The 23,041-nt window shown below is 41.8% G+C and overlaps 2 protein-coding genes across 2 annotated transcripts; both read right to left on the bottom strand.

Moving 5' to 3' along the window:
* Positions 1-255: 255 nt before the first annotated feature.
* On the bottom strand, positions 256-4,975 carry LOC133984909 (complement C1q tumor necrosis factor-related protein 7). The gene is made up of 3 exons (XM_062424420.1): positions 4,802-4,975; positions 2,631-2,867; positions 256-1,141 (listed from the first exon to the last, which is right to left on the bottom strand). Exons 1-3 carry the CDS (start codon positions 4,821-4,823, stop codon positions 513-515), a joined length of 888 nt encoding a protein of 295 aa, XP_062280404.1. The 5' UTR covers positions 4,824-4,975; the 3' UTR covers positions 256-512.
* Positions 4,976-9,618: 4,643 nt separating this feature from the next.
* On the bottom strand, positions 9,619-22,630 carry cpeb2 (cytoplasmic polyadenylation element binding protein 2). The gene is made up of 11 exons (XM_062423949.1): positions 21,521-22,630; positions 19,651-19,920; positions 16,539-16,629; positions 13,628-13,678; positions 12,500-12,523; positions 11,645-11,818; positions 11,432-11,521; positions 11,103-11,221; positions 10,873-10,987; positions 10,420-10,601; positions 9,619-10,106 (listed from the first exon to the last, which is right to left on the bottom strand). Exons 1-11 carry the CDS (start codon positions 22,478-22,480, stop codon positions 9,879-9,881), a joined length of 2,304 nt encoding a protein of 767 aa, XP_062279933.1. The 5' UTR covers positions 22,481-22,630; the 3' UTR covers positions 9,619-9,878.
* Between the last annotated feature and the right edge of the window lie 411 nt (positions 22,631-23,041).

Below are 23,041 nucleotides of genomic sequence, written 5' to 3'. Positions count from 1 at the left end.
TTCGTCCTTCAGGCTGTCAATCAAGCAACGTAATGACGTAATGACCCTGCTGGCCTGCTACGGAGTCCGGGAAGCAGTAATATGCGCAACACCAAGAAAGCTTTCACCGGGCTGCTCCCATTTGTGTGACACAGCCAAAAACAACACTTAACACTAATCTGAATTGACTTCATGTTAAAGCGTGCAACATATTTCTCTCACACATATTTATTTTCCTTGATGATAAGAAAAACTCCAAGCTCCATCTGTCAACAGTGTTTATTTAAGTTAGTATTGATCCAACTCCCATCTGCAACCCAAAACAAATAAATCAAAAATTCGTTCAAGCTTAATCAAATCCTGTTCTTTCACATCAGTAGATAGGTCTCTATAGTAGCAATATAACAAGCAGTACAAACATTTTCATATAAATATAGTTTGACATACCATATGTGTAATAACTAAAACTATCAAAACAACAGTGACTAGCAGTTTGTGATTTTATTTATTTTTGGGTGTGTGTATTCCAGGTTCTATGCGTAGTCCTCTGCCAGTGTGTCAAAATAGTTTGTGTCAGCATAGATAAGGAAGCCAGAGAACAAGCTGTCAGCCCAGCCCGGATCAGCAAATAAACCGTTCTGGTCTTTGTAGAAGATCTCCAACCACACCTCATCCTCAGGGTTCAGGTACATCACAGTGGACCCAGATGCCACGTCATGGTTCCCTGTGTTGGCGTCGAAGGTTTTGATGCGAAACTGGCCATTCTGCACCAGACCAATCGCCAGGTGTTTGTTGGCCAGTGTAATATCATAGGAGAAAAAATAAATGCCTGGGTACGCACAGATGAACTTGCCCGTCTGTGGGTTGTAATGTCCGCCCTCATCAAACAGGACCTTGTTGAACTTGATGGGGATCTTCTCTGTGGGGTAGCTGCTAGTGATTCCCACAGAGAAGGCAGATTTAGGCAGCAGGCTGCCACATTTGCAGGTTCCTGCAGTTCCCTGTGTCCCTTGTTTGCCCATGTCCCCCTTCTCTCCATCAGGTCCTGGAGGACCAGGTGGGCCCACACCTCCATTCTCTCCTTTAGGGCCTTGTTTCCCTGCAGGGCCACGGTCACCTCGGCCCCCAATCTTACCTGTCGGCCCGACCCTGCCCTTTAACCCTGAAACAAGAAATCATGTTGGCATCAACATTTCTGCTCAATTATTGACAAAAATGACATTTTTTAAAACATCCTGGCATATGAATGAGTCTCTGTGCTGCACTTGCTGAACCTATTTAAGGAAGGCAATGGAAAGCAACTCCCCACCCAATGTCACATATTAAGTCACCATTGGAACACAGCCACCTTGACATTTTGAAGAGCAGTTTTCAATTGATTCATCCAAATCCAGTAGACTATCCACACAGTAAACACCCTGGAGCTAGGAAACAATGTGAATCTCACACTCTCTCTGTTTGTGCAAGCATAGTGAACTATTCTGAATATGCAGCTTCCTGCTTAAGTGAAGGTGTGTGTCTGAATTCCTGTTTCCACACAGAATGGAAAACACAGGTGCATGACGTTCATTCATCGCTGACAGGTTTATTACAAACTGTGTAGACGATATCAGAAAAGCAGATCTGTTGAATGAGATTAACAGACGCGGGCCTCTCAAATATTTTCATTTTTATAACTTATGAAAGCTTCACCCACAGGAAAAGATACCTTCTCAATGAAATATGCAAAGAAATTCTATACCAATCTGTGGATAAGCACTGTTTGTATTGTTTGAAAACTGAGGTTACTATTAGCCGAATGAACAGTTTAGATATGTGTAACATCTCACAGTTTGGTAGGAGGGCTGTGATGCAACACCTAAAGTCACACACACACAGACACCAAAACCCCCACAACTGAAACCCTTCCTAATCCTAATGCTCAGCCAGCTCTGCTTCTCCTAATAATAACAATGAGCATGCAGTATAAATATGATGCAGCAGCAGCCAGATAGAAAGAAATTGAGTAACACTTGCACTGAAACACGGCACAGTATTGCCGTTAAAAGCATAATGGTTAAATGAAGAAATATCTCTCTGCAGGTTTTAGTGCATATCAGTGTCAGTCGGTGTCAGTCATTTTCTACTGAAGCTACAGATGCCACATTTTGGTTTGCCTCAGTGCTCAGCTGTAATGTCCTGTTCTGATAAAAGAATGAGTCCTAGGAGACTGATGTTATGATTGTTGCTATGTTCCATCTCTTTCCTGAGAAATTAGGAAAGCACAGATGTAGATTTAATCTAGCTTTGTGTTGCCTTCTACTGTTTGCTGTGATAATAAACGCTCAGCTCTGTACCAAATATAATAATCATGTTCTTTTGGTGTAGTCGGACACCTGAGGCCTATTTATTTAGATGTATTATTATAATTATCTTTAAGCCTGCACTGTGTGCTATATGTGCTATATTATACAACGAACACTTAATTTCATAATAATGTTATTAAAGATAATGAGTTCTTCTATGAAAGTCACCATCGTCTCCTTCATCTTCTCCCACTCAGGCCAGCTGTTAGATAAGCAAACTGTTCCACGCCTGATGTTTGCACAGACTGGTAGCGTCTATCGGCACACATAAACTGATTCTGTATCTGTTTATGTTTTATATTATACCTGTGTCTCCCTTTTCTCCCTTTTCACCCTTCCTGCCATCTCTGCCATCTCTTCCCGGGATACCCACATTCCCATCTGCTCCCGGGGGACCGCTGGGACCTGGCTTGCCAGGCAGGCCCGGTGACCCGGGGACACTGCAGATCAGACGCGACGCTCCTTTCAGCTTGGCTTCAAACAGCTGTCCAAAGACACAGTGGCACAGGCAGACTACTCCCATCAACGCCCACATCTTCAAATCTGTAAAATAAAGGAAGACATCATTTCCTCACAGGAAGAGCAAAAATAGTTTTGTGTTTTATTAGATATTTAGAGAAAAAAGGAAGGTTCTTAAACAGGTTCTGCCCAGAAGTGTTATCAGGTTTCACAATGCTATAAAACACAGTGGTGTCGTCATGGGTGCAGACAGAACAAAATAATTTTCTAATTTGTGATCAAGCACAGCATGAGGCCAGATGGCTCAGTCTCACATGCTGATGTTCTCATCCATCACAGAACTTCATGTTAGAGACCTCAAACGCAACCTTTGTCTCTGTTCCAAGTCCCCCCCCCCCTTAAAACATTCCCAACTTATGACATAACATCCAGCACAATTTCTGTCAAGGGAATGTAATCATGAAGCAATGGCACTTGAGGAGTCAGAAACATTATACATCAGATTACACAGAGTGAGAGAGACACAATCTCATCACGTATTGCTCTGTTTCACTGCCAGAAAAATCACCATGAATTCAAAAGCGATAACACTGATGATGATCCAGCTGTGGTGAATGAATGAATGACCTCATACATAAGCTTAAATCTACTTTGGCAACGGTTCAGATTCTGGACATTAAACAGATGTTATAAATGCATATATTATGGAATTTGACCAAATGCAGAGAAATTTAGAAGCCAGATGTGTGGATTTGATTCATTTACATGCTTGTTCTTTGCATATTGGCCAATGTGGGTGTGAGAATGTGAATTTTGCATCTGGCCTTGGCTGGCTTTCTCTGATTGGTGGGGGTGTAGGAACATGTGGGTCATCCCCTTGTCTGTCTTTAAAAATAAGTGTGTCTTTCTTCTATTGTAAGCCTTGCCAGAGCACATTTGGTTTATCTGTCAAAGACAAGTTATTATGTACTATGAGACAGGCAATAAACATGATGAGATAAACAAGAATAACAAACAAGAAGAGCACATAAACACTCCTGCGCATGTACACACACACACAACATGAACAAGCTTAGTTTGCTTACACATACACACACACACACACACACACAAATCCTCCATGCCATTAGCATAGCATGTTTTTGATTTGGGGGTAATGAAATGGTCACCGAGCCAGTGTGAGGTCCTGCGAGAGAGAAACCCCGCCCGCCCATTCCGCTCCGCAGCGATGATGTCAACATTAGTAAATGGCTATCATTAAAGAGAATGGCGTTCTTTTGTTACACACACAGGCACACGTGCTTGTGCATGAGGAGTTACTGTTAATGCGTGCAACACAGATGCGCACTCATTAATTGACAAGCCACCATTTATTTTATTTCTTTTTTTAAATTGCATTAATTTCAAAATATTGCCACTTTTGAAACTCTGACTACTTTTTGTTGATAATGTCAATATAAAGAAATGTATTTCCTGTTAGGAAGTCTACTAAAAACTCATAGTTCTCATGGCAACAGGTGAAGTGAGGCAGATTCTGCAGCGATAACTAAGAAATTCACTTTGGCTGTCTTTCACTGCAAACGTCTGTGTCCACTTTCAGCAATGGCAGCCTTCATAATATAGCCTCAGGGTCAGGGTCTCTGTAATTGATGTCAGATCCAACTCTCCCTATGAGTCCTGTGACGGTTTATGATTCCAGGTCATCCTGTCAAAACATTTCAAAATCAACAAAAAAAGAATCCCCCAATATCTGACTTCTCACGTCTAAAGTGGGAACATATGTATTTGAATGACTCTATTTACATATCATGCACACATGTGAATGCGGCTGACACACACAGACAGGTATTTGCAAAGTTATTCAAAGAATCTGCTCAGTGTGTTCCAATTAAAACATGAAATCCTAATGACAGCAGCCTCTCTGTTTTGTACATCATTTAATTAATATTCTGAATGAGACATGTTATGCAATATGCAGTCAGCAAACAGTACAATCAGGGGTATGTAATTAGCCTTACCCCACAGTTGGTAGCTGTTCATCACCAAAGCTGATCAGGTTCCTCAGTGTTGAGTGTCTTTGTCCTATCTGCTCTGATTCCAGTCTTTCTGATGATGACTTAAGTCCTCGGTTAACATGTTATTCGTATTCTCCTGCTGTGCCCTCAGACATCTGTGTGCAGAGTTCAGCTGCTTCGTTGCTGACAGCGTCTTGCAGTGTAACAGCAGCAGCAGTCTGGACTCACTCCTTCTAACCCTCCCTCCTTCACCCCCTTATCCACTCCCTTCTGTCTGCCTCATAAACTTCCCAAGGCAAACAACTATCATGCAGGCAAGAACAGCATGTACACACAGAACCAGCTCCATTATGTCATGGATGAAGAGGCAACAACTGCAGATTAAAGCAGTTTTTCTATGACAAGTCAAATAAATGCCAGGAGTCGTTTGTGCCTTTTTGACCTTACTGTTGATCTCAGTTGTATTTCTGACACTTACCTCTAGATGGCACCTCTAGGAGGTGGAGGACTTCATGGATTATTTTCATGTCACATATGGTTAGGTAGAAGTCATCTTTAAAGATACCATATGCAAAATATATCATCAATGTCATGATGATATATGAACAATACCAGCTATTTTATGTGGTTACTATTAAAGCTAATTTAATCCAGGCGTCACAAATTAGTCCTTTTATTTTCAACATTGCTTACTGGGGAGGGAGGTGGAGGGGTGGCCAAGTTATACAGGGACGGTGAAACACGTCTTAATATGTTGTTATATGTTTAGTTTCTTTATTTTTAAGTCATTCAAGAATAAAATTGGTTTATAAAACTGTTTGTTGTTGGTTGTACCTAAGGGTATTTGTCATAATTCCCATCAGGAAGTGAGGGCTAATAAAGTGACAGCTGCTCATGTTAATAGTCATCTGGAAAATTGACTAATAAATATGAATGTGTCCTCTGTGTAATGCTAAGAGAACAGAAATATTTTATGATGATTTTCTAAATCAGGTTTCATTATTACATTGTTATCTTATTGTTACTTTTTCCTATTACTGTGTGGAAGTGTGGGGAAATGCATATAAAACAAATTCAAACCTTCAGGCTTCAAAAGTGAGCCATAAGAACAAAACTACATATAAAGGACCATCTATCTCACTATTAATTACAGCTGGATTAGACAGAAAGACAGCTGTAGTGAGGAACTGTAAACAGGAATTGAATAAAAAATGATGTTAGGACATTTAATAAGTTTAAAAGTAATTGACTGAACAAATATAATACTGGATAATAAGCTGTAGCTGTAGAAATCTTAATATTGTGTTAGTGTGTTGTTTCTAGCTCTGGTATTTGACTACTTACCTTTTTATGTGTTTGCATATATAAATGAGTGCATGTGCATGCATGTATGTGTGTGTATGTACATACATTTATGACCTAATTGTCTGTGATTACAAACTTAAATTTGAAATGATGCTGCAGCCATGTTGTGTCCAAACAGAATGGGTCTTTATTCAGGAAGTGAAAGAAAAAAAAAGATTGTAATCAACACCCCATTTAAATACAAAACCAACAAAAATAAAAATAAACATGATATTCATTTTGCATACCAAAGAACAATTCAGTAATAATTACAATCCAAACACCTCATAGACCACTTTTGTGTGAACGTATACACAAATTCTGATTTAGAAATTAGTCACTTACAACAAATTACAAATATTTAGCTTTAAAATAAGTCAACTCAAAATAATATCCTAGCAATTAGCATCTTAAAATTATATATAGTGTATTTCCACATAAAAATACAAAATAATACCAATGACATTTAATATGAAAAATTATTCCAAGAATCCTGCTACTATTAAATGAAATAAAAACGCGGGATAAAACAAGATGAAATGAAATAGAAATATGCATGAAAAAGTCTCTCCTTTTGTTAGCAAAACACTATCCAAAATAACTACAATCATTTACATCAGTACAAAGATATCTGGATTTAAAAATAGTTGCAATGAAAAAACGGGGTTTCTTTTTTCTGACAGTAAAAAATGACACTGTGGATCAGAAATCTGCAAAATATGCAATGAAAAAAATAAATCTGCATTAAAAAGGTTTACACTGTAATTCTTACTTTTATACAAACATTAGAAACAGTATTGCACGTCACAACACAGATTCGAGGTTAGTCAGCCTTTCAAAATGTGTTATATTCAAGTTTCAGAGCATCTACGAGGACAGGCAGCTGCGGCCTCGATGCGACAGGGGAGAATCTCAAGTGTCTTCCAATATAGTAGTAAAACCTTCATCATGTTTCCTTCCTTCAAGTGAAATGTGTATGAAAATAAGAATCAATTCAACTGTATATCAAAAAACCGTTGATGTGTTTACCGATGACATGATTCTTTATCTTTGAACAGAACTTCGCTTTTGGACATAATTAGCACTGTGTGTGTGGAGGGGGGGGGGGCTGTGGGGGTGGGGTGAAAGGGGAATAAATTGTATAATAATCGCATTTAAATAGAAAAATACAATCAAAATCAAATAGTTTTTGTTTTTTTTTGTCTACAAAAATAGTGAAATAAATATGATTTTTACAAAAACAAAGACACGTACAGAACAAAGTAACAGTGTTCAACATAGAAAATAGAACCTCACAAAAAACAGCACGAGTCAAGTGTTACAGGTGACGATATTCAAACATGTTCGCATCGGACACCATGAGAACTAAAAAAAAAAGCCACGGGGGGGAGGTGGGGGTGGGGAACGATGGGGAGCCACCACACCTTTCTTTTAACTTCCGTGGCGTTACACCCCCTTTTCTGACTCCCGGTTAGGGTTAGCAACGTCCAGACTACATTAGAATATATTAGAAAATATTGGATTCCTGCTCTACAGAACATTGATAACTTAAGACCACTGCTTCACGCTACATCTTAAATAAGTAATCATGAAAAAATAAAAATTTAATAAAGCATCTGTAGAATTATAAATAGGTGGAGGTTTCAGGGAGTCCACATCTGCACTGAAATCACTTACAGTAAGGGGGGGTTCAATTGGAAATAAAATATGTGGGGGAGGGGAGTGGGGGCGGAGGGGGATATAGAAAAGTAGTGCATAATATATTATAAAAAACATTAGGGGATATTGAAGGGCCGGTGAAATAAACAAATTAAATTATATATATATATATATATATATATGAATAAGTAAATTAACTTAGAGTCTCAGTTCCATTAAGGTTTTTGTAACAGTACACACTTGACGCCTGAACACCGATACCAAGGAGCACACACACGCACACACACACACACTAGGGTATGGAACACCAAACCACGATGACACGAGAGCGACACACTTGTACAGTACCGAACGGACGGGACCAGGCCGCCGTCCTTTTTTTTTTTTACTCACAGAGAGATTGTCCCTAAACAGTTTTCAAGGGTCGAAATTAAAACAGACAAACGATACAAAGAGAGGAGAGTTTCATCTTTAGCGCGCCCGAAAAGACGGTCGTCCTATTAAAAGCTTGCTGAGGAGTTACTTTAACTGTGCCGGGAGCTGTGAAAGCCACACGGGGAAAATGAACGTGTTCCAAAAAAGGATGCTTAAATAACATGACCTTCAGCCTCGGACACTCCAGCTTATATCCAGTCTTTTGTTTGCGTTTGGTCTGCCAGGACGATGCTGTATCAGATTAACCTTTGGAACCATACAAAGTTACGGGATAGGAAGGGTGAAGGCAGAGTCATTTCATGTTTAATTCTCCTCTACATAATGTGTTGGTAACTAAACTAGAGCCTCAGTCTACACTAACAAGGAGTCACACGGCATAGGGACGACACAAACACAAACCACTGAACACCACTCTGCTTCTCCACAGGATTATTAGTAGTATTTTTTCTTTTTTTTTTGCCATACAAGCCACCGTGTCACAAAACGATGGCGTCCACTAAATCTACAGTAGAAGCAATATCATTTTTTTTTTGTATCGTTAAGTATGTAAACGGATCAAACAACAGATAAACATCAATGCATGCAAGTTTAAATATGTTTTTTTTAACGTATTTAGCTTTATCTGATTTTTTTTCCCTCTTAGGCATCTGTAGTATCATGCTACTCACTATAGAATTTATTACTCATTAATCATGATTTCAGTGGTTTGTTTTTTGCTCTTTTTTTTTTGCAAAGTGTTTTTTTCCCCTCACTTCCATCCTGCATGCTATTTGTGTAGCTAAGCCTATTGTCATGCACGTTAACTCTTTCCATGGCAATGGGGGCCATAAGTGTTTGAGTGCGTACTGCATTTAATTTTACATGATTCTGGTTTATAAATGGCATTAGATATAATACCTACACATCTACTCGTATATAAGTATATATAGCAGCAAAGCTTCTAAAATAGCTCATTAAGTATAAATGTTGAATACAATTAGCAGAAACCAGATTTGAGTATTTTGAGGTATCACTCTATGGGTTTATGAGCGCAGAAATAACCCTATCGTCTTTCTTTTTTATAAACTCTCTAACAAGAAGAAAGAGTCCATGGCGACATTAAAAAACAACCGTTTGCTTTGCGGCAGAAATGTGTCAATTGTATGCTTCCTATCATTTTGCTACCTTTGGTTAATGACCTGGGGCAGGCGTCAACATTAGAGAATCAAGGTTTTCCCAGAAACAAGTGTGCGCTGCACGCACTGTGGGGTGGCTAGCAGCAGACAAACAGACAGGCGAGCTGCCCCCATGCAAAAACATTCCCAAATCTACTTTGAATCTCACATACAAAAATAATAATAATAAAAAAACCTACAAAAATCAATCTCTTTTTAAATCTCCTCTTAGAAAAGATGAAAGTACCACAAAAGAGTTGTAGAGTTGTCAGAGCCTGAGATGTGAGGGGGGTTTTGGTGAAAAACTGAGGCTTGTGGTGTTTGGCTGCTACAAAAGATATATAGATATATATAGTATATAGTGTTACGTACTCGAATATACTGATAGCTTAGGAGAGCAGGAGAGGCAGAGCATTGCTCTTTTTCCTTTTAGCCAGCGTTTCATTTCCCTTCCCCCTGACTGTGTCACCATGGCTGCGGTCGCATCTCTAGTTCCAGCGGAAGTGAATCTGGCGCGGGCGGTCGGCACCCTCTTTTACCAGGGGCTTGTGAAACTCTCGTCCGGCGCGGGAGTGGATGTTGGCCCAGCAGAACTCACAGTAGTACTGCAGACAGGTGACATTAGCGCAGAAAAACGGAGCAAATTTCCCTCCGCAGCGTGCACCCTGGCATTCATCACACAGCTGATCATCCAGGACGTAGGGCTTCACCTCCACCTGCATACACACATTAGAAGTGCATAAATACATAAAGTAAAAGAGTAAAATGTGTATATTCATGAAGGGCTGAGGCTTATAGCAACAAAGAGGGAAGGAAGCTGAATGAATCATCCCTAATAAGCTTTTGTTCACCATAGCAACAAGCTCCCACTTGTCTGTAGTCAGACACACACAAACACACACACACACACACACACACACACACACACACACACTCACAAACTGTGTGAATAACACGTCCTAATGATGACTGAGTCACACACATGAAAACAAGAGTATTGGGGAATTGTAAATGAAGTGGACACTGTACCCGCTTGTCAATGTCTCCATGCTGCAGCTGGACAAATCTTGCGCTGATGGCTGCGATGTAACTCTGCTGATTGGAGAAGGCCACTCGCCCCGCCCCTTTGGGATACTTGAGCTCTGGATCGGTGTCAATTCCTGCGTAGCAGACTCCACCGTAGAGGCGATCCATTATCATGGCCAACTCAACTAGTCAGAGTGGAAAGGAAGCAGGGAAAAAATAATTGATGTAGATAAATGAAAGGATAAGGAAAAAGGTGTGGGAGGAGGCGAGGAAGTTATAAAACAGGAGGTGAGACAGAATGGGTGAGAAGCTGTCAGACAGATGCTCATGTCACGCTCATCATACATTCAGCTCATCATCTGTTTCAATGTATTACTGTTTGGAGAGGCTGAAGAAGAATGTAACACATTTCCCAAACAGAAAAAAGGGATATGACAAAAAACTGGGTGTAATTACTTGCTCTCAGAGGACGAGGGACGCCTCCCACAAAGATGGTCTTGCGGGGATCCAGAGGCTGAGATCCGTCCATAACAAAATCGCTGTCGCTCAGGTTCCAAGGCCGAATTTGCACCTGGAGTCAGAATCAAACTCAAGATTAAATCCACTCTCTCATTACTCTGTGAAATAACCCCCATTGATGTAAAGCAGAGTGTCTGTTCAGCTCCAGCTGGGGCTGCTGCACTTACAGGTTTGTCTTTGATGGTGGGGCTGGAGACACACAGGTAGAGCTTCCCATCCTCCTCCATGCAGGCTTCAATCAGAGCCTGCACTGAGCTCTCCTCCTGGAACAGCAGGAAGGCGTATCCTAGGAAACACACACACACGATGAACCTCAGTGTTTGCATTTAACACACAGAAACAACGACTGGATGCCATATGTTCCCATTTCGGTTTATTAGTATTGAAATGACACCTTATTTATTAGCGTCATAGCTTCACACCATCCAAATGCAAATCATGCAAATACTGTTGGTTTTAGAGGCCATAAATGTGCGTTGGAGGCTTTTGTCAATACCTTTAGGTGGAAAGTAGGATTTGCTCTCCGCTTTGTGCGGCCAGTCCACCACCAGGTGACCAAAGCGGCGGAAGCTTGAGGTTATTTCATCTGTGAGGGGGGAGAGGAATAAGGAACAATGGATGAGCGCAGAAAGAAAAAGTGGGTCATAACAGAAAAACACAAAGTGAGATCAAAGTCCAGATGTATCGTGCATCGTGGCTGTCCTCTCACCTTCGTCTATGTCGGGAGGCAAACCTCCCACGAACACCTTACGGGAGAAACGCTCGATGCGTTCCCCGTTTTGGTGGGGGTAACAGTTGGGGGAGCCGAGGACTCCTGGGACACCCTGGTTGCCGTGGCCATCGTCAAGGAGATTGTCATCAATTGGGAAGAGGGAGGAGCGGCCTGGTGGAGGGAAAAAAAACATAAGGTAAGACCAAAAGCAAACGTTAAGCATTCATAATAAAAACACTCACAAGCAGCAACACTCACAAACATGTATCCACACACACACACAGTCATATGACCTGCCTCTCCTTTATAGCGCTCTATATCTCTGCTATCACAGGGTCACATTCAAAGGAGAGGCAGTCTATAAAATAATGTGACCGTTGTGGTTGTGTGACACAGGGCCAGCTTAAAGGGAGGATTATGTACAATTTAGTTTTTGCGGGTCTGTGACCGAGACACGCTATCGTGTGTGTGTGTGTGTGTGTGTGTGTGTGTGTGTGTGTGTGTGTGTGTGTGTGTGCGCGCTCTACTTTGAGTATGGTGGCAGATAAAGCGTGTGTGGAAAGGCAGGCTGTGTGGAACCAAGCTGTTATCAACATAGCTGAGCAGAGACACAACTGCCACACTGGTTCAGGTAAACCAAACCTGAAACCCTTGACATCATGTCTGTCTGGATACTTTTTTTAAAAATACAATAATAAAGCCGTTTTGTTCTTTTTTTAATCGCCAATGATAATTATTTCAAATCTGAATCCAGACTTCAGGCCTCAGTTTGGCCTCCGTTCAAGTAAGTAAAGCATGCCACAAGAGAATAAGCCACAAGAACACAGACGTGCTGTAGAAAGCTGAGTTTACCTCGACGTCTCCCATAGCTCCTGGCTGCATGTAGAGAAGTACAGAGTGCAAAGTTTCAGCTGTGCAGACATTTCTCAAAAAAAGGATATTTGTAACCTCTAAAGACCTAAAGCTGCAGTTATCTCATGACCTCTGTATTCAAACACATATCAATTCAGTCAGTATCAAATAAGCTGCCACTTTAAGAAAAAATAAACTAAATAGATTTTTCCTCCTGAGACCAAGAACAAGATTTTAAATGTCTGTTTTTGTACAATAAACACAACATGATAAACATAATATCAAGTTATTTTCACTGCTATGAAATCCTAGCTTTACCCGAAGAAATGTCTCTTTAAATGTGATAGAAGCCATTTGGAAAACCAGGAAAATAAACTCCTCATATGTTACATCATAGAAAAGCTCTGGACGACCTCTGTCAGGGACAACGAGGCTCATCGCAGAAGCACATTTGTCCAGAGACGAGCTAAAAAAACGGTCTCCTCGTCTCCAAATAAAAACAAAAAAAATGAATTGCTCGGTGTCGGGAGGAAACAGCGAACACCAGAAACATTCAAAAAACGACAACGTAGGCTTGTAACTTGTTTTAGCAAATGCCCTCTGACCTAGATTTGTGTGCTGTGCTGCTTAAACTGTTATAAAACACGATTTGATTTTTGACGGCCACGGGTGCGTCCACATGTGAAGTGAAATAAAGCCTCTGCAGGGCTACAATTAATCTGAGTGGTGCTGAAAATGTACATCTTAATGAGAGGATGGAACTGAATGTTTGCGGTGCGTTTAAAGCCCTCGCGTGACAAAGGAAACACTCGTCGGTGTGTGAACACCTTCGCAAAGCAAACATTGGGTTTTGGATTATGCAAATTTGGTTTAAACTCATGAAAGTCATCGGTGGCAGTTGGGAGCTTTATGCAAATACACTGTATGGATTTGTTAAAAAAAATAGAAAAAGACGATAAGCACCCTTATGACAAATATTCTCATCTCTACGGCAGATTTATCACCTAGTGTGACCCCCGTTCTATACTGCTGAGTCTGGTGAGTGTGTCTAATGAGGCTAAAGAGTAACAGTAGAAGCATCATGAGAGTTGCACACACAGGAGGGAGATGGTGCTAAGAGATAATTACCATTGAGCATGAGTAGGCCGTCAGCCCCGGGGTTAGGGCATCCCACACGGCCTGACATGAGAAACAGACACACATATGTCGTAAGCACACGCACACACACCAATAAGAATGAGACACAGAGCAGATGGAGAGGACAGGGTGAGGCCAATGTGTGTACATGGGAACAAGCACACACACACACACACACACGCACACACGCACACACACACACACACACACACACACACACACACAACTACAGCGGCTCTGTCACATGTCACATGAGAAGAATGAGACACTGAAACATGAGGCACTGGTAAAACCGTTAGATGGGAGTCTTTACACTTCCTGTTCAGTGGCGAGAAAGGAACTCTTTAAAGGCTACAATGTCATTTTTCTTCTCTTTCCTCTTCTTTTAAATTATTCTGATGGTAAGATTATGTTTATAGAAAAGTGAGACAACATATTTGATGCTGATGCTGGATGGCACCAATGTAAGACATGTTCAAAGTCTAGATATTGGCTTAAAATATGGATGTCAACATATCCTTAAATTGAAAGAACAGGTTTATTTCCAAAGACTCTCAAAATGACATATATGGAGTGTTTTCAGTGCCCTCTATAGGACAGATAGGAACCAGAACTCATAGGTCAATGGTACCTGCACTCCAGAACCATCCATAGGAGTATAATATGCTGCTTTCCAAAACTGTTACAAATCACTGTTCAAAAATAATGATGTTTTATGGTGTTTTGACCAAAACACTGTGGTTAAGGTCTGGTTAGGGTTAGAGAAAGCTCATGATTTGGATTAAAATGTAGTATAGTATAAACAGTTTATACTTCCTTAAAGCCCCACTCCAGCCAGTGATACTTCCTGTTTAATGGTTAATGTTCTTTCTCAAACAGAGAATGGGGGTGTGATTAATTGTCAGATGAAATACATTATCACAGCAACCAGATAGCCATTGTAGCACACTGGCAATGTGTCATAATGGTAGTGATATTATAGTGTAATCTATCCAACATAGGTTACATGTCAGTAATAGAGATATGTGAAATCCAAAGGTGAAATCAGACAATGACTGATTATCTATTCTAATCAATGACATTTTTCTTTATTTTATAGTAAATGTCCTTAAATATTCCTCCATAGAGGCCAGGCCTGATTCGACAAGGGTGCAAAAGCATGCATTGCACCCTCACTTTAATATTTTGGACCCTCAGTTGAAATCTGAATAATAAATTCCAAGTGCAGTCTGGTATGTCTTCGATGCCACAGACTGCGTGGACGTCTCCATGCACACCTGCTATTTTGGTTCATGTATGTGAAGCAGTGAAATGTGCAGAGGGGCTGAGTGAAGGTGAATATACATCAGCAGGTGTGGTCATTAATAAATGCTCTCTCAGCTGTCACATCCCAGCCGTCGTAGCTCTGAAACAGCCGAGCCAATCAGAGTTAAACGTGTTAACCACAGCTCAGCAAACAGAAAGCTTTTCTTTAAGAAATGTTTGCAGAGTGTCATAACGTGAACAAACATCACCACAAACACAGGGGTGGTGCTGGTGATACTGTATCAGTAGCCTGTGTGGCGCTTACACAAACAAAGGTTTTTCTTTTATGAGGATGGCGTATGCCTGCAGCGTGCTACTATAATTATACGTCATCATCTTTTTTTTTTACGTTGAGCGCAAACTTAAGTTATTTATTAAAAAATATATGGCAAACAGTGTGGAACATTTTTAAAATGCACTGGAGGAGGGCTTTAAAGTTATGTAGCCTTTGCCGTCATGGCAACAGTAAATGCCACAATGTTATGGTTTTTGGGTTTTTTTTTCCTTCACCTTATACTGACGTCACTTCTCCTGGTCATACTTACTATGATCGCTAGATAGTGTGAATGTAACGATTTTTCACTATTTTCTGACATATTATAAACCAAACAACAAATGGATTCATTGACAAAATAACCAGCAGATTCATCAGGAATAATATAATCATTCCACATTGGTTTAGCGTTCTATATTTTGGAGCTGCTAGCCAGAATACACTGCTGCGTTAGCCATGGCAATGCTATAAATGGCAGACCCCTCTTCTCCTCTCTTGGCTGTCACACACAGTGTGTGAAAGTGTGATCAGGTCTAAAATTAGTCTAGATCCCCCCTCTCTATGCTCTGCACACTGGTGCATGTCCTCTCCATCTGCTCCTGCAGGAAATACAACAAACTCACCCACACAAGGAGGGCACAGGTTGTTGGAGCCCTGATTTTCATTGAGACTGCAAATGATCAAATTGGTGCTCTATGTATATGCAAACAAATAACAAGTATATGGCTGTTTTTGGCTTTCTGGGTCATGATATGAAGTGAAAGTGTAGCCTGGCGTGTGAGGCTGTAAATGAGCTACAAGCAGCCGTCTGTAAGAGAGAAGAGGGTTACGAACTGTGCAGTTATTTGACACTGCTCCTCTGATGTCCAGCAGCTGAGCCAAGGAGGCCGGGTCAGTGTCACACTACATTCTCTGCTGGTTACTGCCAAACCGCAAGAAATAATTCAAAAGAAACCGGGACTACTTTATATTTTTTAATCCAAGTTATGCACATCTGTAAATAATTAAGAGATATTCATTCATAGCACAGGAAAGTCTCCTCTCTCGCCCCACACTATACTCTGCTGTGTGCTGCCCAGGTTAAGTAGCAACAGGATCAGAGCTGGAAGGTCATGTAAATGTGCAGCTGGTGGCAGAAGTATTAAGCTCTCAGCAGGGAGAAAATAAGCTGGTGCGTGGAAAAACAACAAAGCTCTGGGAGCAAACCGGCCTGTCAGTTCCCTGTGCTGAGTCACTTTGCAAAATGTAAGGTTTCCTCTCTGAATAACATCAACTTGCTTCAACTCCACCTAAATACAGACAGAAAGGTAAATTCAGTCCTACCTTTCATTGGATCCTGCTCAGCTCGCATGATGTCAATCAGGGAGCTCTCCAGCGAGTGCATGTTCAGACTCTCGTACATCCTGGAGCGATCCTGAAAAAACAGACAAATAAATAAACAAAACAAAAAAAACACAGGTGTGAATTAGAGCTGACAAAACAAACACATTTCAAGATGTTAATTCCTCATGTTTCTAACACACTTTCATGGTTTGGCTTATGAATAATAAAGCCTCTCAAGCACGAGTGTTTGGCTTAACATGTAAGACATTTAAGAGTGTGAGTAGCTCACGTTTGGATTAACATTCTTTCCGTATTTATTCACTTTAGGAGTCTGAAGGTATGTTTGCAAGCGGCCTACACGCTGGATCCTCCTGGATCTCTGGACCTGTTCCCAGATAGACAGAATGGAAACCAAAACCAGGAGTGGCATTTAGCCGTAGAGCTGAGATGGAGGTTATGAGCTCATCACCCGGCCAGAGATACGTCCTTAATGACCAACTAGGACACACTCATATAGTAATATCCTGGTGACCTACTTTACCACACCCAACATAATAGCAGGTTAAAGATCAATTCTTCATCCTTTGATAGTGAAGGGTTTTAAGAAGTTAAATATGCCTTACCTTTGCTTTCCAGTGTGGTAGTTTAGCACAACAGTGTTTGTAAAGGTCATTTAGAAAAGGGAGAATGAAAAGTTGGATGACGTAGAATGGAATTATAGGAAAAATATTCCTTTAATGAAGAGTTTGCTAGTCAAGGATGATAATCCGGTAAATCAAAAAGATGATTGTTTTATTGTGAGCAGATAAATCTCAAGATTTTTATAATGCGATCCTCTTAAACATGTTGCCAGATATTGAGATTAGCTTTACATCCACTGCTAACCAGTGAGACAGAATTGCAATCTTTCAATAGTCTGTTCATAAATTTACATATGAAAAACAGCCATATATCATAATATGCCTTTAGAGATTATTTAGCCGTGCAGATAATCTTTTATTTTATTTAATCTGTCTTTGAGATTCCTGCCACCAGACTAATAAAACTGAGGTGAATTTAACAGAAACATCTCCTTCCAAAGAGATAGGAATGGCTTTGTGCTGAACTGTTGGATTACCTCTTCAGTGGAAAGTACTTCCAATGAAAACGGTGCACGGTGAAAAGGACTGTGGATTATCTAGAGTCATGGCAACACCATTTCTTTTTTTATTTTATTTAATGTTTAAGTGCTGTGAGCACCTCCATTGTAAATGAGGTAGCAGTAAAAATCTCAAAGGCTGGTATCTTAAAAACTCAGAAAAACACAACCTAAGATAGACCCACTTATATAAACCACTAGAGACAAATGAGAGTGTTTATTGAGCTGTAATTTGAGTGAAGTGACCCTTTAAACCAAAAGAGATTTCCAGTAGTCTATAAGTCTATGAGTAATTTTCATGACGGGTCAAAAAGAGTTAAACATGGCTGACTTATGGTGTCAGGTGGATATTATGTTTTTAAATACAATGTAATAGTGTGACGGTACAGTCAACTGTACAATATGAAGAAATATCAAGTCACGAGGCTTCACTAAAAGCCTTCTACTCTCACCGAAAGTAGAAGTGACGCTCTTCTATCTCCCTGTGTTTACCTCAGCGGAGACGTGTCACTGACTGCCAAACATTAAACAGAAAGGAAGGAAGGAAAAGGACTTGGAATCCGAAAAATTCCGGGTCCGACACTGTTTATGGAAATTAACAATCCGTGGAATCGGGCCTGTTTCCTGGAATAGGAAGCGCTGAACTCCTTTGGCACTGATATCACTAATAATTTGAGCTCATAGCAACAGTAATCCCATTTGATGACACCATGATTTTAGATGAGTCACTGTGATTAATACCTTTCCTACAGGGAGTCATTACGCTTAGAATTAAATTGCGTTTTTTTTAATAAGAGTTAGGAATATGACTGCATATGGAGCAAAGTAATATATTATCCACTTTGCTGATTCATTCTTGTCACTTTTTTGGTACACTTTTATGAGGGGATAAAAACTGTACAGTGCACAAAAAGATAATGAGTGCAGTTTTTGAAGGGCTCTTATTATAAAACCTCATATTATACAGACTCACCAGTCTGTTACTGACTGTTTTACTACTGACAATGACACTTGACTATCAGGAAGAATTTAGCCTCATATAAAATATAAATATAACTCTTCAATCCAGTGGATGATAATACAATAGTAAAATACACTTCCTTGCACCTACCATCATTATAAGTACTAGTAGTCTCTATTTAATACAGTATAATGGTGGTAAATGTTGATTTTGTGACCAATTTGAAACATGTCAAACTACTACTGATTTGTTACTGAAGCCAAACATCAAATAAATCCCAAAGAGACAAAAAGTGGATTTATATCATTGAAAAAAATTACAATCTTATTTTGAAAACTGATGCAGATTTTGCCATTGCCGTTAAGATACGTGACCAAATGGGAACCATATAGATCCCACTGCAGCCTTGACAGTGGAGAGTAAGAGGCACTAATTACAGTTACGTCATGGGGAATACAACCCATTAGATGACTAGTGATAAACCTCTGTGGCAGACATGTTCGCCTCTGGCATTCGTGTGAGATACTAAACAACTGAGTGGACATAACACAGAATCAGATTAACTTCTGGTTCCTTTTCGTGTGGCAACTGGCCGCTGAAATTCTGAAGACGTTCCTGAGCCTAACCAGTACCTTGATACACCTTCAGTAAAAAAAAAAACCTGCAAAGCAAATCAGTTCAAACTCCTCCCATCTGATTGAAATGCTAATCAGGCTCTTTAAAAAAAAGCTATTTACATTTTCTCACTGCTAGACAAGTCTCAGTTTCTCTTACCTTAATCATGTCTCCATTGATAAAAGCAAGACTCATCCCCTTTTAGTTTCTGATGGCTCTAAATTGAAACTCTATCACACACACATCCATTATTCATTTTATCCAATCTCTAAATCTAATGCATCTGTTACTGGTTCTTACTCTCCATTAAATCCAATAATCCTCACACTGTGACACAAAAACTAAACCACCCACACACACACACACCAGCAGATGTGGGAACGACCCAAAACACATACCTGCAGGGGCAACAAGGTGTTGCTGTTGCTGTCTGTGCGAAACATGTTCTCCTCTATCCAGGACTTAGGCCCCAGCGATCCACCGGAGCGAGGGAACTTGGGAGGGGCGATGACATTGCTGGAGAAGGGCTTCTTCAGGGGCGAGACGTGACTGACGGAGCCATGTACGCCCATGCCGCTCCCTCTGCGGTGGTCCCGGCCCCAGGACATCCCCCCGGAGCCCCAGCCGTTCCCCTGATGACTGCCCCAGGGAGACGGCTTCACCATGGGCTGTACGCGCCATCAGGGAGAGAAAGCACAGAAGATTAGAAATTTAGAAAAGAGAGCGTAAAGTCGTGCATTTTTAAACACCAATGCAATATTTCCACCCTGTCTTTCTATCCTCCCTTTTTTCTCCCTGTCAGCCACAACCCAGCTTGATCTGCTCCTGTAATGGGTGGGTAGATAAGAAGATTTAGAGCTTTAAGACTAATACTAAGTATCCCGTGCACGGCGACACCACCAGTGTAAGTTACACACACATACACACACACACTCTCTCTCCCTATACCTGGACCTTGTGTCTATTCTTAAGCATATCATACATCGAATCGCATCGTGCTTAATCTTGCGTGCTTTCACATGAAAATCTCACACAGAGCACAATCATCTTTGTGTTTCCACTCAACATGTAACAACAAGCAAACATCGATAGTGGCGCGGCTTAAGAATAATCTTTATTATATATAAACAGACAGGGAAATGGAGTGAAGCCTACAGAAAACTTGCAATGTGTGAGAAGTAGCTGCTTTATTCTGGCACACATTGGCCATTTATAAACAATAAACAAAGGAATAAGTTTTTTCTTCTAGTCGTGTGATGATTCTAACCTCTATGGGACTTTTTGGATATGGTGACACCCAAAGCTGATTGGTTGTCTTTAGTGGTTTCATGAAAATATATTTGCTGTGCTGTGCAATAAAAGCTAAAATGGTGAAAGGTCAGTGACCCAGCAACATAACAGAAGCCCTTGAAACGCACACACACACACACACACACACACACACACACACACACACACACACACACACACACACACACACACACACACACACACACACACACACACAATTTGCTAGTCACATGAGAAACCTGAAGCCGGAGGCCACTAACACAAGACTACTGCATAATCTGTAGCCTCTAGTAAGCCTGTGCTATTGCTGGTGTTTCCTCAGGGCTCACTAACTGTTTGCACACACACACACACACCACCATCAGCAAGATACTAAATGTCTTCATCCTCCCCCTAAATAAGCATCCATTTAGGACACCAAACCCTGCGAGCCTTTGTGTTCCCACTGAGTGAAGCACAAGACAGGGATGGTTCAGTGCCATGTGACTGCATCCCACTGCCAGCTTCCAGGAGAGAACAACAGCTAGATTCAGTGATGCCACCTTGTTCTCCTCTGTGTTCACCCCCCTCCCCTCCCTCTGCATCATGAGTAGTGACTTCAGCCTTTACAGAGGACATGACAAATGCATTATTTAGGAGGAAGAAAAAAAAGAAGACTTTTTGTACTTCAAAGACTGCAGATTGTATACACACACACACACACACACACACACACACACACACACACACACACACACACACACACACACACACACACACACACACACACACACACACACACACACACACACACATAGAGACATCTGTTGGGGTTATGCTTTATCTCTGCAATGTCACAAGATTGCTCCCTAATCTAAATACATCACAGTGTTGGCCTTGACAGCTACATTGAATGAAGTCCTATAGGATTGAGGCCTATTGATAATTATAGATGAATGTGGACTGATTGTCACCTGCATGTGTACTCTTGCAACTCACCTGATGTTGGTTGTAGTTGTTCCTCTGCTGCAGGAAGGCACCCTGCTGGGGATGCATCTGGGGACTGACTGGAGACCTGCGACTCTGTGGCTGCTGAGGGACGTTTATCTGGGGCGAGAAAGGACCGCTGAAGCCCTGCACATTAATCCCGGCGCACGGATTAGCTGACACCGGCGAAAAACTCTGGAAGAAGGCCGGGTTGATGGAGGAGGGGATACCTGGGTAGAAGCTGTTGTCTGAGTCTGTGTTGGGTATGTGGTTAATGGCGTTCGCGTGGATGGGGTTGATGGAGTTGATGGAGTTGGGTGCGGGAGGGGGCGATGAGCTGGTCTGGACGGACCATGGGGTGCCGAACCCGGGTAGGGAAGGTGAAGACGAACCCCCGCTGGCGCTCTGCATCTCCTGGGTGGGGAGGTTGGGGAAAGCGGCGCTGAGACCTCCGGACAACATGTTGCCGGTGCTGCTGCTGCTGCCATTGCCGTTATTTATATGGTGGGCGATGGGGGAGTCCATTTGGATCTTGTTTGGATTTACGGAAGTGGGCGATGGCGACGCAGCATCGGCTTCAGCCTCTTCCGCTGGAGAGCCGCAGGGGTCAGCAGCGGCGGCGTCGGCAGCAGCAGGAGCGCTGTAGCCGGGCTTGGAGAAGGGCTGTCTCTGCGGCAGGTGACTGAAATGTCCCTGGGGTGGGTGCGACTCAGCGGGGCTAAACTCAGTGTGCTGACTTAACCGCTGATGTATTTTTCGGCTGTGCTGAAGGTCACAGATAGACTGCGTCGGGCGAAAACGACCTCGATCGAAATCGGGAAAAGCTGTCGTGTTGTAATCCGGTGTGAATGAGTTCCTGTCGTGGTTGTCGCCGGTATGGTTCGGTTTGCTGACCGTGCTGCTGTTGCTGTCCTTTTCCTCGGTTGACGGGGGGGACTGCGTGCTTGTCACCCCCACAGGCTCATCCTGCATGTTTTTGCTGATGCTGAAGGGCGAACCGGGGCGCAGCCGGCAGGACGAAGCGTATAGGATCCGTCACACGGCAACAACAAAAAAAGACACCGAATTCGGCTGTTAAATGAAACAGATGGATTGAGAATCTATTTCAAGCAGCGTCTCTGAATGAGGTCTCTTTAATAGTCAAATGTCTGTGAATAGGCTGCCGGCAGAGACAGGAGGAGGGGGTCTGGCCTATACGCAGAGAGTCGGCTCGTTCTAGTAGTGATCTCGGTTTTACTCGGTGACTTTTATCATCTATATCTAAAGACCGAGCTGTTTCGGCCTTGTAGTAGGCTAGCCTAGCCTGTGTGGTCCATTCCTATCTGACCGTGCTACCCCCTCCTCTGGTTACCGGCTGCGCTGCTGCGGCAGAGGATTAAAGATCCCCGACTGAACCTACGTCACGACCGCATCACGCCTCGGTGCGCCCGCCTCGAGCGTCGAGCACGAGCCGCAAAGAGGACCGCATTGTTTACGTCATTTTTTTCATTATTCATAAAGTGCAGTAGGCCTACACCCTCCACTAAGCACCGG

Source organism: Scomber scombrus, chromosome 8, assembly GCF_963691925.1.
Source record: "Scomber scombrus chromosome 8, fScoSco1.1, whole genome shotgun sequence".
NCBI classification, from domain to species: domain Eukaryota; kingdom Metazoa; phylum Chordata; class Actinopteri; order Scombriformes; family Scombridae; genus Scomber; species Scomber scombrus.
The sequence above is the reverse complement of the archived record's forward strand: the minus strand, read 5'-3'. Positions and strand labels throughout refer to the sequence as shown.